Source organism: Photinus pyralis, unplaced genomic scaffold, assembly GCF_008802855.1.
Source record: "Photinus pyralis isolate 1611_PpyrPB1 unplaced genomic scaffold, Ppyr1.3 Ppyr1.4_LG1, whole genome shotgun sequence".
NCBI classification, from domain to species: domain Eukaryota; kingdom Metazoa; phylum Arthropoda; class Insecta; order Coleoptera; family Lampyridae; genus Photinus; species Photinus pyralis.
Genome location: NW_022170249.1, coordinates 34,763,784 through 34,785,014, shown reverse-complemented (window position 1 = coordinate 34,785,014; position 21,231 = coordinate 34,763,784). Strand labels below are relative to the sequence as shown.

Genomic DNA, 21,231 nt, shown 5'->3' with positions numbered 1-21,231 from the left:
AAATAGCAACAAAATTTGTTGACACTTTCGATCAACAAATAGAAACTCTACTGCACAAATGTCAACATCCGGTCAAGATTCCTCACGACGATGAAGAACCCAGTGCCGCGCAAAACTTTTATGTTCCAATGTGCGACGATAAACTAATAGAGGGCATCGTTCAAAAACTGAAAATAGAAAAATCTCCAGGGTTGGATAACATTCGAGTGATTGACATTAAAAACAATATTCACATATTTAAAGGAATACTTTCTAAACTTATAAATTACTCATTAAAGCAAGGAATTTTTCCTAATGCGCTAAAAACTGCTATAATCCGACCAGTGTTTAAAAAAGGTGACCCCTCAGATTTCAAAAACTATCGACCCATTAGTCTATTACCGGTTATAGATAAAATCCTTGAAACTTATGTAGTGAAACACTTAAACAGTTATTTAAAACAAAATAATCTAATACAAGAAAGACAATTTGGGTTCCAAAAAAACAAAAGCACTGAACAAGCCTTAATTAAAGTGACCAATTATATAAATAACCAGATGAATAAAAATCACTACACCCTCGCGATATTTATAGATCTATCAAAGGCATTTGATACTGTAAATCAAACAATCTTGATCGAATGCTTGGAAAAAATCGGCATTATAAACAGGCAGTTGGATTGGTTTAAAAGTTATTTAAACAATCGAAAGTGTTTAGTGAAAGTTGGCAACGCTTTTAGTGAAGAACATACCGTCAAGTGTGGAGTACCACAAGGAAGCAACCTTGGCCCTATATTATTTTTAATCTACGTCAATGGCATTTTCAAAAACGTTAAATTAACTGAACTGTTTATGTATGCTGACGATGCCATATTAATGTACTCGCATCGCGACGTTAATACCTGCCAACGTGTGATTCAGGAAGAATTAAATAAAGTCTGCAAATGGATGCATAATTATAAACTCTTCACCAATCCAGAAAAAACTAAAGCGATGTTATTCCACACTTCACATATGCAAAAAGTAAGCAAACCAAGAATTATAATGCATACTTGTCATTGCAATTTCGGTCAGAGCAAGGTATGCTGTTGCAGTACCATAGAAATCGTGAACGATATTAAATATTTGGGACTAATAATCGACTCATCACTTACATACGATAAGCATATACAATATCTACACTCAAAGATAAAGAAAATATCAGGAAGCTTTTATTTATTGAGCAGATTTGCCAATAAAAAAACCATAGAAATAGTTTACAAAGCACTAATTGAGTCACTTCTCAGATACGCAATATGCGTATGGGGATGTGCAGATCTATCATACGTAAAAAACTCAACTCGCTCCAATTACGACTGCTTAAGCTGATTCCTGGTAATAATCACCTGCAAACACCTGATTTGCTGCAATGTACAAATACGTTAACATCATTTTACAAGTACCTTAATTTACTGAAGCACTTTGATGTCAACGAATTCAAAATACCCTTACCGCATTCCTATGGAACCAGAAGAACCATGTACGCAGTGCCCTATTGCTACAACAAATATGGAAAAAGGACATTAGAATTTACCATACAAACACTGTATAATCCCTTACCTAGGGATATCTTAACGTTCAACAAATTGGAACCTTCAAAAAAGGCGTTAAAAAATGGCTCATACAAGGGAGCTGAAATCAAATATCACCTATTCATTGCTTTGATTGCACGAAATGTTAAAGCGTGAGAGTATTTATCTTGTGATCAACATTTTTGTGTAACATTCAATAATGCAAAAATGTATACTTACCTTTACTATAAGGAACCAACCGATAAGTTTATCCTAAACTTGGTTGACCTCTTAACATTTGAAATTGATAAATAAACATTTCAAACATTATTATTATTATTATTATATATACCACAGCTGATTCGTCCGCCATTTTGGAGCCCACTGACAATTATCGCTTCCAAACATTGCATGTCCTGCATGTATTGTCTTATCACTTGAAGAAAAACTATTGATTTTTTTAACGGTTATTAAAGCATAATAATTATTTAAGTATTAAGAGCGGTGGTTGCGTTTTACCGATGGAGGGCAAATGTGACCGAACCGAGGGCGCAACCCGACCTTCTCATTTTGTCTGAAATCGGACGCAACTAACACTCGTAGTGCGTATGACGTTTTTTGCACAAGGACATTAATTTGCATTGTTTTAAATAATAAAATTAGTGAAATAAAATAATTGCACTATAGTTTTTAAAAAGTTGCCTTTGATACATTCGTTGCTATGGATATACAATTTTGTTGTTAAACAAGTATCGCCATATTAAATTTTTGCTGGTTTTGTCTTTATTTGCTTCAAGAAAACTAATTATTCCTTCGCATAAATAATGAGTGAAAGTGAAAACAACGCAAACATTGAATTGGAAGCTGCGTGGAAGATTGGTTGCAGTGTGGTGATTCCAGAAAAGTCATGATTTTAATGAAAAAGTGTCACCAATCAAATAATATACGCGCTATCGCCAAACTCGCCGATAAGCAACACACAATACAAACTGGGGAAATCGGCGCGAATAACTTCTTCGTTTGCTAGTTTGAATCAATTTTTTTAAGGACCAGCCACTCCGTTCGTAGATGTTCAAGGTCGTGTTCCTGTGAACGACCGCTTCTCACGGACCATTGTCGCGAAATAAAACAAAAAAATTTATATCTAAACCGAAAAAGAGAAAACGCGTTTAACATTTTTCTAAGCAAATTTCCGCGGCGTTTACAAGCAAGTTGTGAAAATTTTATTGGGTGATTCAACAAGATTCATTCGACCAAGCTAATGAGACTGTATTTAAATAAGGAATAAATTCAGTTGAATTTTTGTATCGATTTATGCACAATTTCGTACAATTCCAAAACTTTATACTGGACTAGCGTCACGCATCGTTTGTTTCTATTATACGAGGACAACAGCAAAGGCGCAAACTTGCAGTATAACTACACAATCAAAACCAAACTGCACGTTGAATTCAATATGGTAGTTCGCAACGATCACATAATTACACGAAATGCAGCAATTATGGTGTAAGCTAAACCACGTAATTAACTCCGGTTGAAAATTTGTGCGACCTACATAAAAACGCAGCGAATTGAAATTGTGCGGATTTGTAATTATATCGCTGCTAACGATCCGTGTAATTCTTTGGAAATATAAATTTAGTTAACGTTTAATAATTTCATTCTAAAGTAATATATAATCCAACAAAAAACCCAAATTATGCGTATCCGTCATTTACATTCACGAAATATTAATTTGAAAATAGATAATGGTTTATTATGCGTGAAAAATTAGGCCGGGTTTAATGTAGGGCGCTTTTCTATAGAAATGTTCAAACTTTTTGATATAATAGTGGTTCACACAAAGTGATTGTTGTCTTTCGCAATTCACGTTATTACTATTTCACCAAGATACCACTGGGCGCATACTAGTTTTCAGATCAACGCATGGACGTAAAATAGAGGTACCTCAGCAGCTCCTTCGAATTTGAAATTGTCGTGGTCGATTCAACGTAACACAGAAGAAAAAAGGAATATTCACTTTGCATTTTTGACATATCAAACAGGATAAAGCAAATGTCTGTGCAAGATCTACATCTCGTTCAAAAACGGGTTCCCTCTGAATACTTTCTAAAGGGAAGATTTCATAACCTCACCCCTCTGCCACCTATAAAAGACATTGCATGTTGACGAAAGGATAAAAAGAAAGTTGGCGTTGTAAATGTTGCAGTTTAGAAGTTTTTTCCATAAACGGGGCACCTTTTAGTTGATCGCAGTGCCTCTGTAATGCATTTTTTTGCAAAGGACGTGGCCGCACGTCGTAATCACTGCGTGTTTGCCTATTGCTCTCCGGCACTTGGCGCATCTGAGCTTGTCTTTGGATTGCTGACAGGTGGCGGTGTGTGTGTGGGTGTGGTTTTAGTTTTCATATTTTATTAGATTTTCAACGGACAAGTTACTGAATTTATTTTGAGGATGAACGAATGTGTCTTATTTATCCATTTCATTCTCATTTACTAACTGCTCTTTCCCTTCCAAGGGGGCGGTTCAAAGAATAAGAACGGTTTTGTTAATAAATCACTTTCCTTATACTTTTGATTCCTTCAGATTCCGTTACTGTGTTGAATATACCCTCAGTAATGCGCTTTAAGTGTGTTAGAGGAGTGTAAGTTGGGAGAAATGGAGATTGGGGATATAATGTTTGCCGTTGCCGTTAAAATGAAAGGTACCTACTTTGCGAAAGATGTTGAAACCTGAAGTGGAAAATTCCAGAGGCATCAAGCTAAAATTATATATTATTTATCTAAACGTATTTACGTGATGGGGATTGTCGATATCTTTCCAAGGTAAAGTTATTTTCATAGGATTTCTTATTTGGTTAACAACGTTTCTTTTTAGATTATGACATCTGTTTTAATTATCATAATGGCAGTTTCTATTAGGAGAAAAAATCTTATATTATAAATACGAACGCCTCTCGCAATTACTCGAGTCTTCGTCTTCATGTCTTCAAATCCTTCAATAAAATCGACAGGTTTCGAACATCCAAGATTTTCCTTAATATCCACTTCATCAAAAGCTAAAACACACTGTTTATCGATAGCTTCCATACTTTTGACTTTTAGTTGAAGTTGCCGTGTAAATTTAGCGTCGATGCCAGGGAAAATTCCGTCTCGCCAAAATCCATTGTCTTGGTAGAAAAGCAGGAAAAATAAATCGATTTCGTAAAAACTAGCCAATGGAGACTATAATAAAATGCCAAAGAATTTTTTTCTCTGATTGAGTCGGACATTTTAGACTAAAAAAATTGCATCGTGAGCATCGCCTTCACAGCCAGATTTGTGCAAGATCAAGTTCAATATGCTATCCCTTTCTAACTGCCGCCTATATTTTAAATTGACTGGCTTTATGTTTTGAATTTTTAACTTGCGCTCAGTAGCGATGCTTTGTGCTTCAACTTTTGGGATAATTTATCAAACATTTCGGAGTGACAAAGGTTTCTGCATTTTCAGTAAACTTGGAATAATTATTTAAATAAAAGGAAAAGGACACATTACTGACGAGGAAATATTGAAGTACGAGACCCCTTTGGGATACGGATTTTCAAAAGGATTTGATGAATTTTACTTGTTTCTGTTAATTTTCGGGATGACATTTTTTATATTTTTTTCATACAAAACAATAGCATTTGAAAATAAATGATCCGTTCATTTTTTCCACAGAGCAATAGTTAGGAAATAATTGAAGCCAAATAGGAAAAAAACGATATTATCCCTTTTTTTTATAACAATAAGTTCCGGGAGTTTCCGACCAGGGAGACTATCATTTTCGGATTCAGCGGACTTTCACTGGTTGTATTTGACCAATGTCTTTGTTTTTTGATAAATAAATGCGCTTTATATATTCATAATGTGTAATTTGGAAACGTAATGTGACCTTTGAACTTCACATTGATCTACTTGTTCGTCATTACAGAAGAAAGGTAACCTTGGCGCACAACCTTTGAACTTCACTTTCACCTAATTCCCAAGGTCACACCACCAAGAGGAGGGCCGTTAGTAAGCAACCTTTGATCTTCACCTCGACGCGACGTACTTCTCAACGTCCCCCCTGAGGGACCAGTGATCCCGAGGCGGGGTGGGAAACGTTTGAGCTTCACTGTCAAACTTTATAAGGTCATCACCAGGTAGCCAGCGACCTTGAACTAGTCTATAATCGACTACTGCTCAGTGCAGTGGCGGTTTGTATTAAAGAGCTGCAGTGCTGCAGAACCGGCAAAATTTAAGAACAAGAAAGAAGTAAATACGTGTGAATTTACTCAATTTACAACCCAGTACCCACACCACAGTATATCTGTAGCTATCCTATCTATTTATTCCCCTACGCGCCTTATTTTATGCAACCAATCATCCAGACGGGACTGCGTACCGAAATTTTCAGTTTTATGGCCTCTCGGCCAATCAACGATTAGCAGATGACGTCAATTAACCACGTGCTTAAGGGGATAACGGAGCTGCAGCGAAGACAGTACCGAAACAGGTTGCTATGTTGCGTTGGCGGTTATTTTCGGGATTATTGTTGTTTCTGTGAGCGTTACTTTTTATAAATAATGGATGTGGAGGACATTACCAGGAAGTTCGCAAATTTTTCGCGTTTATCGCTGGAGGAAAAACTGAGAATAAAACCCTTTGCCGGATATGACGATTGAATTCAAAGGAAAAAGTAGAGGAAAAGAGTACGTTCGAAAATTTAATCGGGAGATTTATTCAAGAACTAAGTGGATTTGCGGTTGTACCGTCAAAAATGCGTTCTTTTGCTTTCCATGCGTATTGTTTGGGGGAGATACGAAGTGGACGCAAACATACCTACAATTATCATTATGCGCAATATTGGTTACAACAGAACCGGCAGTTTCAAATGTCACGAGCCGCCACTGGCTCGGTGAAGATTTTGACTTCAGCAGATATACATAGCTACACCGCTTACAAGAGAATTAAAAGGGGGACGCTCCAGAGGCCCCACATTTTGGAAAAGTTATATTCGAGAATACCGAATAGGCCTTTGGATAAAATATACCTATTTACCACTAAAGATACTTACGTAATTAATAACGTAGTTCTTTCACCTCGGGTGGGCAATGGTGGTTCTGAGAACTGCGTAGGATTTGGATGTGAACTGAGCCTTTACTTAAAATAATTCGGGTAACCCGTTGTTCTTTCCCTTGTCGTTCTGAACGGGCGAGGCTCCTGTTTTAAAATGATATGGTTTAATATTTGTTTGTACATATGTCGGCTGGCTGGTTGATTGATTAGTGGTGATGGTCGTTACTCTTAGTCAATAAGGGGCATCAGTGAGGGAAAAATTAGGTACCCCAAAACTACTGTTTGCGGAAAGTGGGCGTATGCTAAATGTAGTGGGTTACACTATGTTTGTTTCCAGTAATTTTTTATCTCATTTTTGTAGAAATTATTGAAAGTGTGCATTTAAGATGTTTGTTTTAAAAATTATGTACATCCACGTCGTTAAAAGTATCCATCAAAACAATGTATGGTTTATTTTATTATTTATATAGTACATACATCCATCAGTGAACATATAATAATAATACGGCTACGTATATTCCAGTCATCAAGTGGTGCTTAATTGATATAAACTTCTTTTGAACGAATAGTTTATGGTATCTGAAATATATTATAATGAATAAGTGCGAACAATACTTCTTGTAAAATTACGTGTCGAAAACTGTCTGCCAGTGTAAGAAATTAATCAACTTAATCCTCTGATTCGATCTGAACATATCTATCAAGCTAATATGGAAATGTAAGTACGAAAGAGAACAATTTCAAACTAACTTTTATGTTTTCGTCCAGTTATGGATTGCAGGTATCTGATATTGATCACTTTGTTTACAGCTTCACGGCGCCAGTAGTTGTTATTCTCGATCTTCGGTTAAAGAAGAAACTTATAAAACTTTTCGGTTTTATTGCCTGAATTGACAATTTTTCCAACTTTTATGTGTGTGAAATATGTCAGTCGAGTTCGAATGAGGAGAACATTTCTGTTTAGACATTAAAGTTACAAGTATTATTGCGTTATTTTTATAGTCGTATTAATCGAAACGTATTTATCGTCATTTCGAATTGTTATATTTGTGTAGACAGTAACTTTTATTGTAAATAAAGTCGTGCGCTATTACTTTTGGAAAATGAATTATTTCCAGCTACAGTCGCGCCGTAGACGGTGATGTATCCAACTTGAACAGTAACGACGAGCAATCGTGACTTGATATTAAAAACTGGTGGTGTCATTTTACTAAGTGCAGAGATACTTCTACCAGAACTTGCAAAAAGCAATTGCAAAGAATATACTTGCAAGCATTTCTTGCAATTCATTGTACACAAATTTTTGTGTAGTTCTCGCTAATGAAAGTATTCCCTCTCCGTTCAACCGGATGTAGTAGTAATTACGGTACATTTACAAAATCGATTTAATTCCAACTGTTTTTATTGTAAAATGATTACATCGCCTACATTAATGGCATTCATACGTAAAATATTAATTTGCAATTCAATTTTTGATATCCTGCGTGATTGCAGCAGTAAGCACGCCACAAATGGATATGATCAACAAGTCACACGGGAAATTGTTTTTCTAATCTTTTTTAATACTGTTTCACAAATATGTTGCTTTTCTTTGTTCAGACCAGTGTTGCCAGGTCCGACTAATTAATATCGGTAGACTGCTTCGTCATTTTTCGGTAGATTTCGAAGAATTTCAGTAGATTTGGTTTTAACGGGAATACATAATGCACAATTACTAATTAAAAGGTGGAAATATCCAATTTATCAATTTTATTTAAAAACAGAACAAAACATAACTTAAAATTGCTAAAAAATGAAATAAAACAAACTTTCTAAACGTAAAAAATCCACACATTTTATAAAATCAAGAAAACTGTATTTAATAGGTAATAAGGTAAGTATAATAGATAAATGGAAAACAGGTACCTATTGGTATAGGTTTGAGTTCGTCATACCAGAAATTAGCTTACCGTCTATATTAAAACTATAACATTCGTCGCGACCTATCAGCGCCTTTGTAAGCAATAATCCAGAAATCGTTTCCGTGGACAATTTATTTCGTTGCTTAGTTTTCAATATATGGATTAGTGAAAAAACACGTTCCACATTAGCCGACGAATGTGGGAGGGTCAACATTTGAAAAACAAAATTAACCAGATTTTTAAAAACTAAAGTATCATCACCTCTTTTTAGCGTTTGTACTTCTAGCCAAAAGGTCATGACATCGTTAGAAAAATTTGAAATTTCTTCTGTGTTTCTCAATAGCCTCCATTCACTATCTATACGTTGTAAGTCCTCAGGATTTACGATATTCGGAAACAACATAAGTATGTCATTAATGGAAGCAAGAGATCCAGATTTTACTACAACAGGGTCTAAAAAGTTAAACATTTTTAACGGATTGTCTTTTAATTTAAATCTTTGACAAATTTGACCACAGCCTTCAACATAAAACTCTAAACAACGAAGACGGAATAATTGCAACTGGTTATCAGTAAAGTCCATTTCGCGAATTGTTTTATGCACATTACTACCAAAATAAACTTCCTCAATCGGTAAATAGTTTCTAGGATTTCTGAAATCTACATCTTCCAGGGGAGTAACTAATAAATAGTTTCTTTTTATAAAGCAATCAAAAAGGGTTCTCAGTATAGTTGTGATATTTTTGTATAAAAGATGCAGTTTGGGATTTTCTGATTGCATTTCTCTGTTCAAATTATTAAAATAAGGTAAGACAAATTCTAAAAATTGCAAAAATAATTTTGTTGTCGGATCTCTTAATTTTTGTAAAATGTTTTCTGCAGCTATAACATCATTTTGATTTACCGCATCTGTGAAAAACAATTGCAAAGCGCCATATTGTTCTAAAATTCGAACTATCACAAAATGAACTGACAGCCATCGCGTCTGAGAAGGATGTAGAATTTTGTGCATTTTGACGTTACAAAACATTTGAAATTGTTTTAATTCGGCAGAGCGTTTTGGACTTGAACCAAAGTAATTATATACATCTCGAGTGAGATCCTCTACAAATCTAGGTATTTTTTCACAGGCCTTTGAAGCACACAAATGAAATGAATGACAAATACACTTCATCACAAATAAATTGGGGATGTCATTTTTTAGTAATTTCATTACGGAGTGATTTCCCCCCATCATAACGTTTGCGCCATCTGCAGCAAATCCTATCATATTGTCTTTATAACTAATATTATTTAATTCAAAAAAGTTCGTAATATGGTTATATAGGGAAGTTGCATCCGCTGCCGAAACTTCGATTAGAGCCAAAAATTTATCAACAATTTTATTGTTGTCAAAAAACCTTGCTATCATCGCAAGATGTTTTGTACAACTGTGGTCTGTTGACTCATCAATGATGAGGGAAAATTTAGTTACCCTTAGACACGCACACAATCTGTCGAAACTTTCACGGCCCAAAACGTTCTTGACTATGGCAGTTGATTTTGTTCTGCCGCAGGAAATCTGCTTAGCGATCTCTGAATCGGGACAAACCGATGAAATTGTCTTAATCAGGTGATCCATTGAATTGAATGGTATGTTGTGTTCCGCTGCAAAAGCAGCCAGTCGAATTTCGCCTACAACCCAAGATCAAAAATAAGTAATTATGCACAAAAACGACAACAATTTATTTAATTTGTATTTGGTATATAATTTTAATGACAATATATTTACCTTCTTTAACACTATCTTCAAATTTCTTCCTACTTTTGCCAGCAACCAAAAATGTATTGATCGTAGGCTGCTTTTTTAAACCTTTGGCGCTCTGTTGATGAGATTTAGATACGCTGTGTTTATGTAGAGCCTCTTTCCCACTTTTTATATTAATATCTTTGAAGCAACATTTGCAGAAACCAAAAAGATTTCCCTTTGTGCTCACACTGAGCCATCCTTGTAAGCCGGGAATTTTTTCCCATTCTTCTTTGTATGTTTGCTGGTATTTCCGCTTTTTACCAACACTGGCACTGGTATGACCACGATCTTCACTGGAATCGTAATCGCTTCCGGAACTGCTCATTTTTTTAAAATCAGAATTAGAAGTAAAACCAAATAGAAATGCAGCTTGACGAAATGTCTGTGTATACGAATACGATACCGGATCAGACACGGATGACACTAATTAGTAAAGTAATTAACGATAGGGTTATTAGCGAGTTTATTTGCAGCACCCGAAGACCCGATCCGTATTCACATTCGGTCACTATTTTATGTGAAGTACCCAAGGAAAACTTTAAAGTTTAAATAGTTATAACGTATAAATAAACTCAAGTAGGTACAAGCAGTTGTAAAATCGGCAAGATTTGGAAGATGAGATGAAGTTCTTGCTTCCGTTTCGCTTTCGTTTCAATTTTGATTTTTGAAGGCAATTTTTTGTACCTATGTTATATGTATGAATGCAAGTGTAAAACTGCAAAAGTGCAAATGCAAACGTATATCAGGGTATTAATAGCAATTTAGCAAAGGATGTGACGGTAAGGTAATACAATTACGAACTTGATGATAAGAGCGGAATGCCAGAAAGGAGGAATGACACGTCTAACTTGCCTGCGGAAGGAAAGTTTGATACTATCAGTTATAAATGAAAATGTACGTAAAAATAAAATTAAATCGTTGACTGACGTGCTAATTTATTTCCGCCGTTTATCTAGGTGATTAAGTGGGCACGTGCCCTTGTGCCCTTTAGGACAAGCCGCCACTAAGATACGATATGGATATGAAAATTAATGTTATTTTTGTTTTTCACCGTGAAGTCTTAAAATTCGGTAGAAATGTATGCAGAATCGGTAGATCGGTAGATTACTGCTGAAGTCGGTAGATCTACCGAAAAATCGGTAGACCTGGCAACACTGGTTCAGACATTCATGGATAGAGGGTTTCTTTACTTATATATCCTACATGAATTATGTTTCTTAAACCTTTAGTCCTGTTCCTGACGAAGAGTTAATATTTTTCATTGAAAGACCATAGTTAGATTCTGGTTCCGCAAGTTTTAAGTGATGGTGTACTGTTAATGTAATTCCAATAAAGTAATGAAAACAGGCGTTTTAGGTCTGTTGTGTCAATCCAATTTACAATATTTTCACTTTTATCAATAGTCATTTATCAGTTGTTTAATGTTGGCAATTGCATTTCCGTATTTTAATTTTAATGGATTCGGCCGTTTGGATTGCTATATAAAACCGAAGGTGAGTAGTGAGACCAATTGCACTTTAGTCGTTGATTGTGACCTTACTATTGCATTAGTGGGCTACAACTACAATCATCCGAAAATTTTTGAGTTGACACGGTGCAACGCTAACTTGTCTAATAGCCGATGCAGAATAATAATAAGCAAATACGAAGATACCTGGCGCTACCATGCTACCTCACTTTTTCTCCGTGTGGCCTTCGCCTAGAATGTTTCAACAGCGCACCCGTTCTTCTCGCCTTTTCGCTCAGTGGGCACGAGTCTGGTTCCACGTTGGGCGGAACCTACTATACCTAAGTAAACGAAAAATACCAAAAGAAAATGTGGTTGCACGAACAATAAATATGTTGCTATGTGTAATGAACCTGGACAAAAAGGACCATACAGAAAAAAAATAACAGCAGCCCCCCCCCCCCCTCGCTGGGCGCCAAAATAAAATGCTGTGTGTAATGATCCCGGCAAAAAAGGAGCATACACAAAAAATAACTGCAATGCCCTACGTTTGGCGAGCAAAATGAAATGGCTGTAATCCTTGAACTTGAAGTTACGGCCCCCAAATGCAACTTACACAGACACAGGCGACCCCCAAGAGGAGTTCATGCGCCTCCGGGAACTTGAACTAGCTCCCAACGGTTTTTTCGTCCCACCGGTTCTTCCGGTAAAATACACCCCAAGATACAAACAACAGCCATATCTAAAAGGGACTCGCGGACAAGCGGATTAGTCAAATGAAAGTAGATGAAAACGAATAATGTGTAATCTCTCCGACCAACCGTGCCGCGTGGTTCCAATCCACAGATATTGATGAAATAGCAATCGATTACATCCCGCCAAGCGCCATCAAGGAAGTCTTCCAATTATTTTCCGCAAACCAAACCAAACGGATGCTTCAATGAAACCCAATTTTTCACTAGCACATAATTTCCACACGTGTCATTTTCAAATCATGTGACAATGACCAAAATCTATACTATAATGCCTAAATAACAATTGAATATTGAACGAATTAAATAAACAAAGCTAAGTTCAAGTACACACTTTAACTGTATAAACTTCATCTGAAGTTTTATGGCGTAACTAATTTCTATCATCATGCATGAAGTATCGTCCACCTTGGGACTTGTACTTGACAATCATGTAGTCAGTGAAATTTATGAGATGGGCCAGTTCAAAGCTGAAACAACTCATTGGCCGCCTTTCATTCTAGAAATGAACAATTTCGTGCTGTTAACGGGATATACTGGGAATAGTGCTAATCTAAGCATCTTCGCTTCGTCACAGTGTAGGCGTAATCCTCATGCAATGTGTCCAAGGAATTCCATTTTGTTTGGTCCAACGACCACCTTATTAGGTACCTTTACATCTCGCACGCCAGTGGCGCTCCAAGAGTGTAGCGTTCCAAGAGTTTATAGCTTAAAATTTAAACGTTCCAGTTCGACATGCTTTCCCGCATTCCGGAACGTGAAGGGATAAACCTGTTAGTGTAAATCGAAAAACGTCAACTTTCACGCGGGATTAACATGTCGGGTGGAGTTTCAGAATTTCTAAAATCTTTCTAAACGGTTTTAGTCGTTTTAGTGTTATTTTGATCTACAGAAGATGTATAGACATAACAGAGAACGTAAATTGAAAGTGGCGCTCTGCATGGCAGTGGCGTATTTGTCGCATCCAGGAAATAAAAAAAAAATTTGGGTCAAAAAATGGATGGTAGATCGGAATATACATGGTCATATGCCGCTAATTAAAGAATTGCGCGAAAATTATCCTGACGATTTCAAAAATTACTTGCGTATGGATTCGGCAACCTTTAGTGCCTTGTTAGAGTTAGTTTCACCTATAATATCGAAAGAGAACACAATTATGCGCGAAAGTATAAGTGCTGAAGAAAGGCTCACAGCAACTTTGCGCTATTTAGCTACAGGTCGTTCGTTTGAAGACTTAAAATTTACAACTGGAATTTCGCCATCATCATTATGTCAAATCATTCCCGAAACTTGCAAAGCTATATGGCAAGTTCTCAAAAAAACACATCTTAAGGTAAGTATATGAAAGATATAATATTTCTGAACTTAATAAAATGCTTAAATACTCGTACATAGTATCTATGAATTACTTCAAAAAGTTTGCAACGTTCTGATAATAGGTTCTTGTGCATGGGTCCGTCTCTTCGACATTAGATAATGTACAGTGTTGAGCAGAGTTCTCTGATGACACAGTAGTGAAGGATGAAAATTGCGGAAATCGTGTAGATGTAGATTCGATATTCGATACTGTTAACTGTGGAGAGGAGTTGTCTGATGATACAGTGTAAGGTGAAAATTCGGGAAATGGTGTCGATGTAGATGATCTGCTTTCATCGTAAATGTTTGTTGTTTCCGTCAACTTTTTCAACATTCCATCCATTATTATTTTATTTATTAAACTTTCTGCGTAAATTGCTTGTCTTGGATCCATTCTCTTTAATTTCTTTCCCCACGCAATCCCTACTGCATCGTATTCATCTACATCATTACTGGATTCTAACTGTTTCATGCAATAATCCATGAAGTCAGTATGCCTTTTCTTAGCACTTGCCTTCCCGGTTTGCTTGGGTGCGCATGGTTTTGACTGTCTTAAGTTTGCTTGTAATGTTGCATTAGTGGTGGAAGATCGGGCTGATTCCGCTGATTCCTGTAAGGTAAGGTAACCGTATTATTTTTTACAGTTTCCCACAACAAAACAAGAATGGTGTAACATTGCGCAAGGATTTGAAAGTAAATGGCAATTTATAAACTGCGGGGGAGCTTTCGATGGAAAGCATATACGGATTGTACCTCCTCCTCACACAGGGGCCAAATATTATAATTATAAGAATTTTTATAGTATTGTTTTAATGGCTCTAGTAAACTCAGATTACCAATTCATTTACGTAGATGTTGGAAAAAATGGGAGAATTTCAGATGGTGGTGTTCTGGAATATACTGAATTTCATAGGAAACTAATAGAAGGTAAAAAAGATTTGTTATAAAGCAATATTAAAACATTACTTATGTATTACATACATGTTATTTAATGCAGGACAACTAAATTTGCCGGATCAAGATGAAACAAAGGGAAAGCTTAATTTTGTTTTTCTAGGCGATGAACCGTGTTCGTTACATGAAAATTTTTTGAAACCGTTCCCACAAAGAGATCTTTCATATGAAAAGTGAATTTACAATTATAGATTATCCCGGGCGCGAAATGTGTCTGAGAACGCTTTCGGCTTGTTAGCTGCACGTTTCCGCATTTTGCATACGGCTATACATATCACGGATCCACAACGCATAAACTACGTTGTTCTGGCTATTTGTGCCCTACACAATTACTTGAGTAAAAGCGGAACTTCTTATGTAACGCCCACATCATTTGATCAAGAAGATTTGGTAAATCATGAAGTACACATGGGTGACTGGAGGAATGATGGTGAAAAACTTCCCAATTTACAAAGTGCTGGACAAAAAAATTCCACAGTGGCCGCTAAAACTAACCGTGACAAGTATACGAAATACTTCAATTCAGAAGGCAAAGTTCATTGGCAAGATGCTATGTTAGCAAAGGGAAAAGCTTAATAAATACTGAAAAATATATGTATATGATTTGCATTATAATTACCTGAGATGGATCGTTTTCTTTATCTGTATCACCCACTGTCATTTCCTCAGTAAGCGCTTCTTCCTCATCAGTATTGCTGATACTCTGGGTTGGCATTTCTTGATCCACAGTGAACAATAATAAATCGTAGTACCACAGCGTGGGTACATAAACATCATCCTCTCCTGCTCCACTCCTTTTAGAATCCAAAACTTTTTTCATTTCCTTTCGAAAAGACCCGCGGAAGCTTTGAATTTTTTTAATCACATAATCCCGATTAGCTTGGGGATTCACCCCTTTGCAAAGTTCAAGTAATTGGTCATATCCAGCATTTTTTAGGTTTTTATTGGTGTAATCTTTAGACTTTATTTTCCATAAGAATGGATAAGATTGGTACATCTCAATGAAACTGGTTACCAACTCTTTCGACCAGTATCTTGAGTCTTGCGTCATATTGCACAGTGCACAGTTTGAACAACTCTGAATGAGAATCGTACGCGAGAGAACTTTTAGTGTAAACGAAACTGACACTCTTTTACCGCGCGATAAACCTACAGTAACAAACACGCTCCAAACTTGCGCGCTTACATCGCATCTACACTGACGTTCTTTCCTTTGCGATTGGGACGGCACATGCCAAACTCGCATGAAAGCGGGCTGGTGTAAAGGTACCTATTCGAGTAGATTGTAAAACCAAATCTTTGGCGAGGTCACACTACTAAGATCAGGAGCGCCAAATTCTACTGGGATTCCACAAGCTGAATCGTAGCGTGTTGTGATTAAGATGTGGTTGATCATGCTACCAACAAGTTGTGTAAAGTAGCTGCTGAATGGGATTCCGAGACTCTTCAACCACATTTGAGCATCTGGTATTATTACCGTGGTATTTACAAAGAGTATTCAAGGGCATCTCTCCCTAGATCATCGACATTATCTTTTGTTATGTCATACTACACGTGGATTAAGCACGGTTGCGGACATGAATCGAAACTTTTAAAATCGATTCCAACGCCAGTTTGTGGGGAGTCTCATTCATTAAAAATGTATCACGACAGGTATATAATAGTTGTTTGTAAAGATGAATTTCCACAATCATAGCAGATTTGCTCCAATCTTGGTATTTTGCTATTAACGGTGCGGCAATGATCGTGCCTTCCAATATAATATTATGGAATGCTTTGCCCCACACATTTCGTATTTTGGGTGACTCAAAAGTCCCCAATTGAGTACAGGTCCACGCCATATCTAGAGTATATCTGCAATTCGGCTGGGCCTCTTTCCATGATCTTGGTCATGGTCATGATTCCCGACATCTATCTCCCTTCTTTCCAAGATAATTCCAGCCTGTACCGGAACTGCTGAATGTCACATAGACGATCTCACCCACGGTATGGACTAAACTTCAAATGAAGCCTGAAAGCCTGGCTCGTTATTCTTATTGCTTTACTATAGCATGGATATAGGAGAGAGGGTGTGAATGGCCTATCATATAGCCAAAGATTGGTGTAATGGCCTTCGAGGACGTAGAAAGATCTGGTATACTCTTGGAAATCACTTAAAGTTCATGAATTGAATTATCGCTAGAAACATCGCTCATTATAATCGCAAAACAGGTGAATATCAACGTAGAGTTCGATATTAAGGATTAATCGTCGTGTATAATACAAAACTATTTTGAATTTAATGTAGACGTAAAAAATAGCAATCTTAAGGTGGGTATCCATTTGTTGCGTATCCGCGTATCGTATCTTCGTTGCGTATCAGTGGATACGTAGAAATGTTGCAGCGTTGAATTCCAAAATATGATACAAAGATACGCAACATGTCGTTTTTTGCCGAAAAATCAAAGAGATGATACGATACGGATTTTTTCATATTTGGACGGGATAAATTGCGATCGTTGCATGATGTGGACTATTGCATTACTTCGTATCACAGTAAGCACCCCGTTCGGGCTTTTGATACGGATATCTATAATCTTGCGCTAAGTTAAGCCGTTGCAGATATGAAACGATATGGTGACATGATACGATACGCGGATACGCAACAGATGGAAACAGCATTGCCATATGTCCTGAACGTCATTTTATATCGTAATTCAATTGTCAATTTAATATATGCTATAAAATAAAGGTGCTTTAATCTGCTTTAGAAATTACTTAAAGGTTTAAGGTAAATACATCGAGCAATAAATACAATTGCTCATTTCAACAAGATATAAATTTAAATCCTGGGTTAAATACATAATAAATAAGTAAAAGGAAATATCAATTTTACGAATATATGTTTGTTAATATATTTTTCATTTCGCTCATTGAATCCGTTTAGTTCGCTAAAACCCTTGTACTACCATTATATTATCTAGATATTATCTTGTAGATTGCACGAGTAATCGCTATTATGTGGTTCTGTACAAAGCTCTTTGATAAAGTCATATAGTACTGGCGAGAGCATCAGTAAGCCAATCAAGTCTTACTACTAAATATGTAATATTATAAAAGCGCGTCCTCAAAAGCATATGAAATAATGCATACCTACATTTCGCGAATAAAGTGCTAAATCCATTAGGTGCAACCGAAACTCAAAATTTCGGCCTTTTTTCTCTTCGTAAATACTAATTTAGATTGCATGGTTAAGTAGTCACAACTTTTTTTAAGTAAATTTTAATACGAACGTTCTTTATTTGGATAGGACACTCGAATAATGTTTAAATAGCGATGACTGAATAGTATGGTTCTTTTCTTCCATATTTGATTTGGAGGCGATTATTCATTTAATAATAATAGTAATATTCCCGAAATCCCAAGGTAAACCTGCTAATGAGAAGTGTCCACCCTATACTATTAGGTCTCCACCGGGTTGTTGTATGTGACTGTAATTTATCTATGTTTGTTTTGGTGACCCACAGCCACCACGAACTTAATAGTGGTCCAGCAGGTCTCCACTGTTGTTTGCCATTTTTTGCAATGTTCCCTGTATAGCTGGTAACAGCTATAAAGGCCCTTTTTCCCTTTTTCTATGGTTATTAAAAATCGCATGGTCTTAACTATAGAGAAAATATATTAAAGAAAAAAGCATTCAAATAAATTCCGTAGAAATTCTACATTACATTGTCTAATAAATAAACGTAAAAAAAACAACTATTTTAATAGCTTGCCGGGGTCTTGGAATATCGTAAATTCTGTATTACAGTTGATATCTTTTGTGCTTTTGGATATGATGGATATAATTCGAGCCAATTTTCGTTATAAATAAATTGTGGAAACGTATAAGAAACTACAGGTTATAGATATAGAAACTGTGCGTATGAATTATTTTAGGTCACCTATATTATCTGTAGTGATTAGTGGCTAAATAAAACTTTGACTTTGATATGTTTTACAAGGTTTTATAATATTCATCCACGGGATCAGTACTAAATGGTAAGTTGAAATGTTTAAATAAACGAGAAGTGTTATAAGTGAAATAGATAAACTAAAAAGCAAAGTTAACAGCGACCTGTTAGTACGTAATTTAACAATTTACTTAAACGGTAAATATTCTTTATTAATAATAGTATTAATTTTATAAAAATAACTAAATTTATACCAAATCTGACAAAAGTGACACAGTATTTAATTACAATGATTATTTAAACTTACATTACAGAAATCGACGGTAACTACTTGATATACCAAACTCGAACCTTTTTGTATTTTTTACCTATGACAAATGCTAAGGACCAAAACAATAACAACAATGATATAACAAATCAATATCAAAAGTGTGTGAAAAAAGCATGCTGAATACTTTTGTGTTATAAATGAATTTATTGTAAAGTTGCCCTCTAAACATAAAAATTATTATAACCCATAGTTGTCATATACCATGCGATCAAAAATGAGTTGCTGTCGAATCATCTTTGGAATTTTTTTTTACAATGAGAAATCGTACTTAAAAAGCGACTCATTTTTGATCGCCCGTTATTTCTGCATGTAATATACGTAATTATAAATTAAATTCGGACATAAAAATTGGATGTACATCACTAACAATTGCTATTTTAAAATAAAATGGTATAACTGATATACTTCTATAAAATTAAAATGTATAATGTGTTGTCTGTGGCTGTCGCGAGGCAGGTGATCTACCGAGTACCGAGCATGTGACGCCTTGATCAGAAGCAAACATCAGCTCCTTGGCGACAATTGTCTGCTACCGAGAAGGACAACTTAAGCTAAACACTAAGAAAAGAGAGATTTGTTTTGGAGATGGCTAATGTGCCCCATTAAACGTTTATCCTGTCCCGCTTTTCTTTTTCGCCTGTTTGCATACAAAGAGCTTGAACTAGATATTAATATAGTATGAATTTTAAAAAAAACAATACTCACAAGATTCGCCAATTTTGAAACGATTCAACAAGCCATCTAATGACTGCAGTCGAATACAGCGGGACTGGACTACGGAGAACCACAGCCGTCTATGATTACAAGCCATGCTGAGAAGTTTGGCAACGTTGTCCAAAGTCAATCGGAGGGCCGATCAAAGTTTTAATGGCGTCTTGTTGCTTCTTGAAAAATGGCATTTTTCCTCTTCTGTGTTTCCCCTTGGTGTTTTAATACCGAAGACAGATACTTAGGCAGCTTACCTTCGTTAAAAAAATGGGCCACAGGATTTTCTTATAATCTTGGACATCGCAGTTGCATATTATTAATTGCACCATCAGGCAAATTGAATTGTTCAAAGTCGATTTTTATACACACACAAGCCCCAGATGAAGGTGTCCAGTCTTTACAAGGTATAGCACGAAGCCACTGAATACGCCTGATTTCATCTTTTGGGAAAGAAAGCGTACTGACCTAGGTTTCTTTCGAAGAGAGGTAGTTCCTTTTACAACCTGGTACGCAATATTTTTGTGGCATCGTAAAAAAGTATTCTCGGTAGCTTACAAATATACATATATTTTATTCATTTACAAAACTGGACAATAAAATTGTACTTGACTTTAAAATTCGGAACCGCTGTTTATTGATAATTGCATCGTAATGTGTTTTTCATATAGATCTCCGAAGTCGATGAACTTCTGTCGAAAGAGTTCGATGTGAAGCACCTGGGGGATGTCAACACTGCTGAATTTCGGTAAATGGACGGTAAAGTAGCTATGCATCAGCGAGGTTTTATCTACGACTTGCTGGTGCGAGGAATGGCAAACTGTAAGCCGGTTGCTACTCCAGTGGGTCTAGGTACGAAGCTTTTGCAGAGCGAAGCCCCAGACTTTAAATTCCCATACCGTGTGCTCGTGGGAATAAGCCAGAAGGTTCCTTCAGAAAATCGACTTGACATGTCCGTGCTAGAATACCTGAAATACAAACTAATAAAATAATAATTGTATTCTTTCAAGATAATACTTACCGTTCGTTTAATGAGGAGATACCCAGCACTTTCGCCCTCTACATTTTTTTTGTTTTCATTAGAAGGTTGCCACTGCTCGGCACTACAAATGCTGCTGTCGCTCCAGTTTTGCTATCAATTTCCATGGGAACTAACTTGTACTTGGATTTTTTTTTCGGCGAAACTTGAACAAATACAAGTACCTGCTTTATTTAGCGGTTATGACAACAAATCGATATAATTTCGTTCAGCAACTTACCTGAATAATAATTTCTGTTGATTCAATACGGAGTAACGCAAATGGTCGCAATCTCACTCTGTTAAAACAGGTAAATAGGAATATTACACCCAGAACACATGTAAAATACACTTGAAATCTGCCAAGTTGAATTAGGAAATCGGCCCTCGCCGCAGTGTTGCCATAACTATCAGCACTGCTTGTAAATTTTATATGG

The 21,231-nt window shown here is 36.2% G+C and overlaps 3 protein-coding genes and 1 long non-coding RNA gene across 4 annotated transcripts; 1 reads left to right on the top strand and 3 right to left on the bottom strand.

The window, feature by feature from the left end:
* Window positions 1–7,058: 7,058 nt before the first annotated feature.
* On the bottom strand, window positions 7,059–7,597 carry LOC116160931. The gene is made up of 2 exons (XR_004143359.1): window positions 7,240–7,597; window positions 7,059–7,188 (listed from the first exon to the last, which is right to left on the bottom strand). It is a non-coding gene; the product is annotated as an uncharacterized LOC116160931 (long non-coding RNA).
* A 917-nt stretch (window positions 7,598–8,514) lies between these two features.
* On the bottom strand, window positions 8,515–9,747 carry LOC116174429. The gene is made up of 2 exons (XM_031492347.1): window positions 9,207–9,747; window positions 8,515–8,963 (listed from the first exon to the last, which is right to left on the bottom strand). Exons 1-2 carry the CDS (start codon window positions 9,745–9,747, stop codon window positions 8,515–8,517), a joined length of 990 nt encoding a protein of 329 aa, XP_031348207.1.
* Window positions 9,748–13,417: 3,670 nt separating this feature from the next.
* On the top strand, window positions 13,418–15,417 carry LOC116166701. Its single transcript, XM_031481781.1, has 2 exons — window positions 13,418–13,831; window positions 14,499–15,417. The coding sequence occupies exons 1-2, from the start codon at window positions 13,439–13,441 to the stop codon at window positions 14,799–14,801; spliced, it is 696 nt and encodes a 231-aa protein (XP_031337641.1). The 5' UTR covers window positions 13,418–13,438; the 3' UTR covers window positions 14,802–15,417.
* On the bottom strand, window positions 13,825–15,793 carry LOC116166695. The gene is made up of 2 exons (XM_031481768.1): window positions 15,428–15,793; window positions 13,825–14,464 (listed from the first exon to the last, which is right to left on the bottom strand). Exons 1-2 carry the CDS (start codon window positions 15,626–15,628, stop codon window positions 13,904–13,906), a joined length of 762 nt encoding a protein of 253 aa, XP_031337628.1. The 5' UTR covers window positions 15,629–15,793; the 3' UTR covers window positions 13,825–13,903.
* Window positions 15,794–21,231: the final 5,438 nt, after the last annotated feature.

Bases quoted from the DNA above. Each gene is read 5' to 3' on its own strand.
- LOC116174429 (XM_031492347.1), bottom strand. From the start codon at position 9,747: ATGATGGGGGGAAATCACTCCGTAATGAAATTACTAAAAAATGACATC. The intron at 8,964-9,206 runs GAAACTATTTAT...TTAACTTTTTAG, and splicing joins TTTTGATTGCTTTATAAAAA to ACCCTGTTGTAGTAAAATCT.
- LOC116166701 (XM_031481781.1), top strand. From the start codon at position 13,439: ATGGCAGTGGCGTATTTGTCGCATCCAGGAAATAAAAAAAAAATTTGG. The intron at 13,832-14,498 runs GTAAGTATATGA...TATTTTTTACAG, and splicing joins TCAAAAAAACACATCTTAAG to TTTCCCACAACAAAACAAGA.
- LOC116166695 (XM_031481768.1), bottom strand. From the start codon at position 15,628: ATGAAAAAAGTTTTGGATTCTAAAAGGAGTGGAGCAGGAGAGGATGAT. The intron at 14,465-15,427 runs GTAATTATAATG...CTTACCTTACAG, and splicing joins AAGAAAACGATCCATCTCAG to GAATCAGCGGAATCAGCCCG.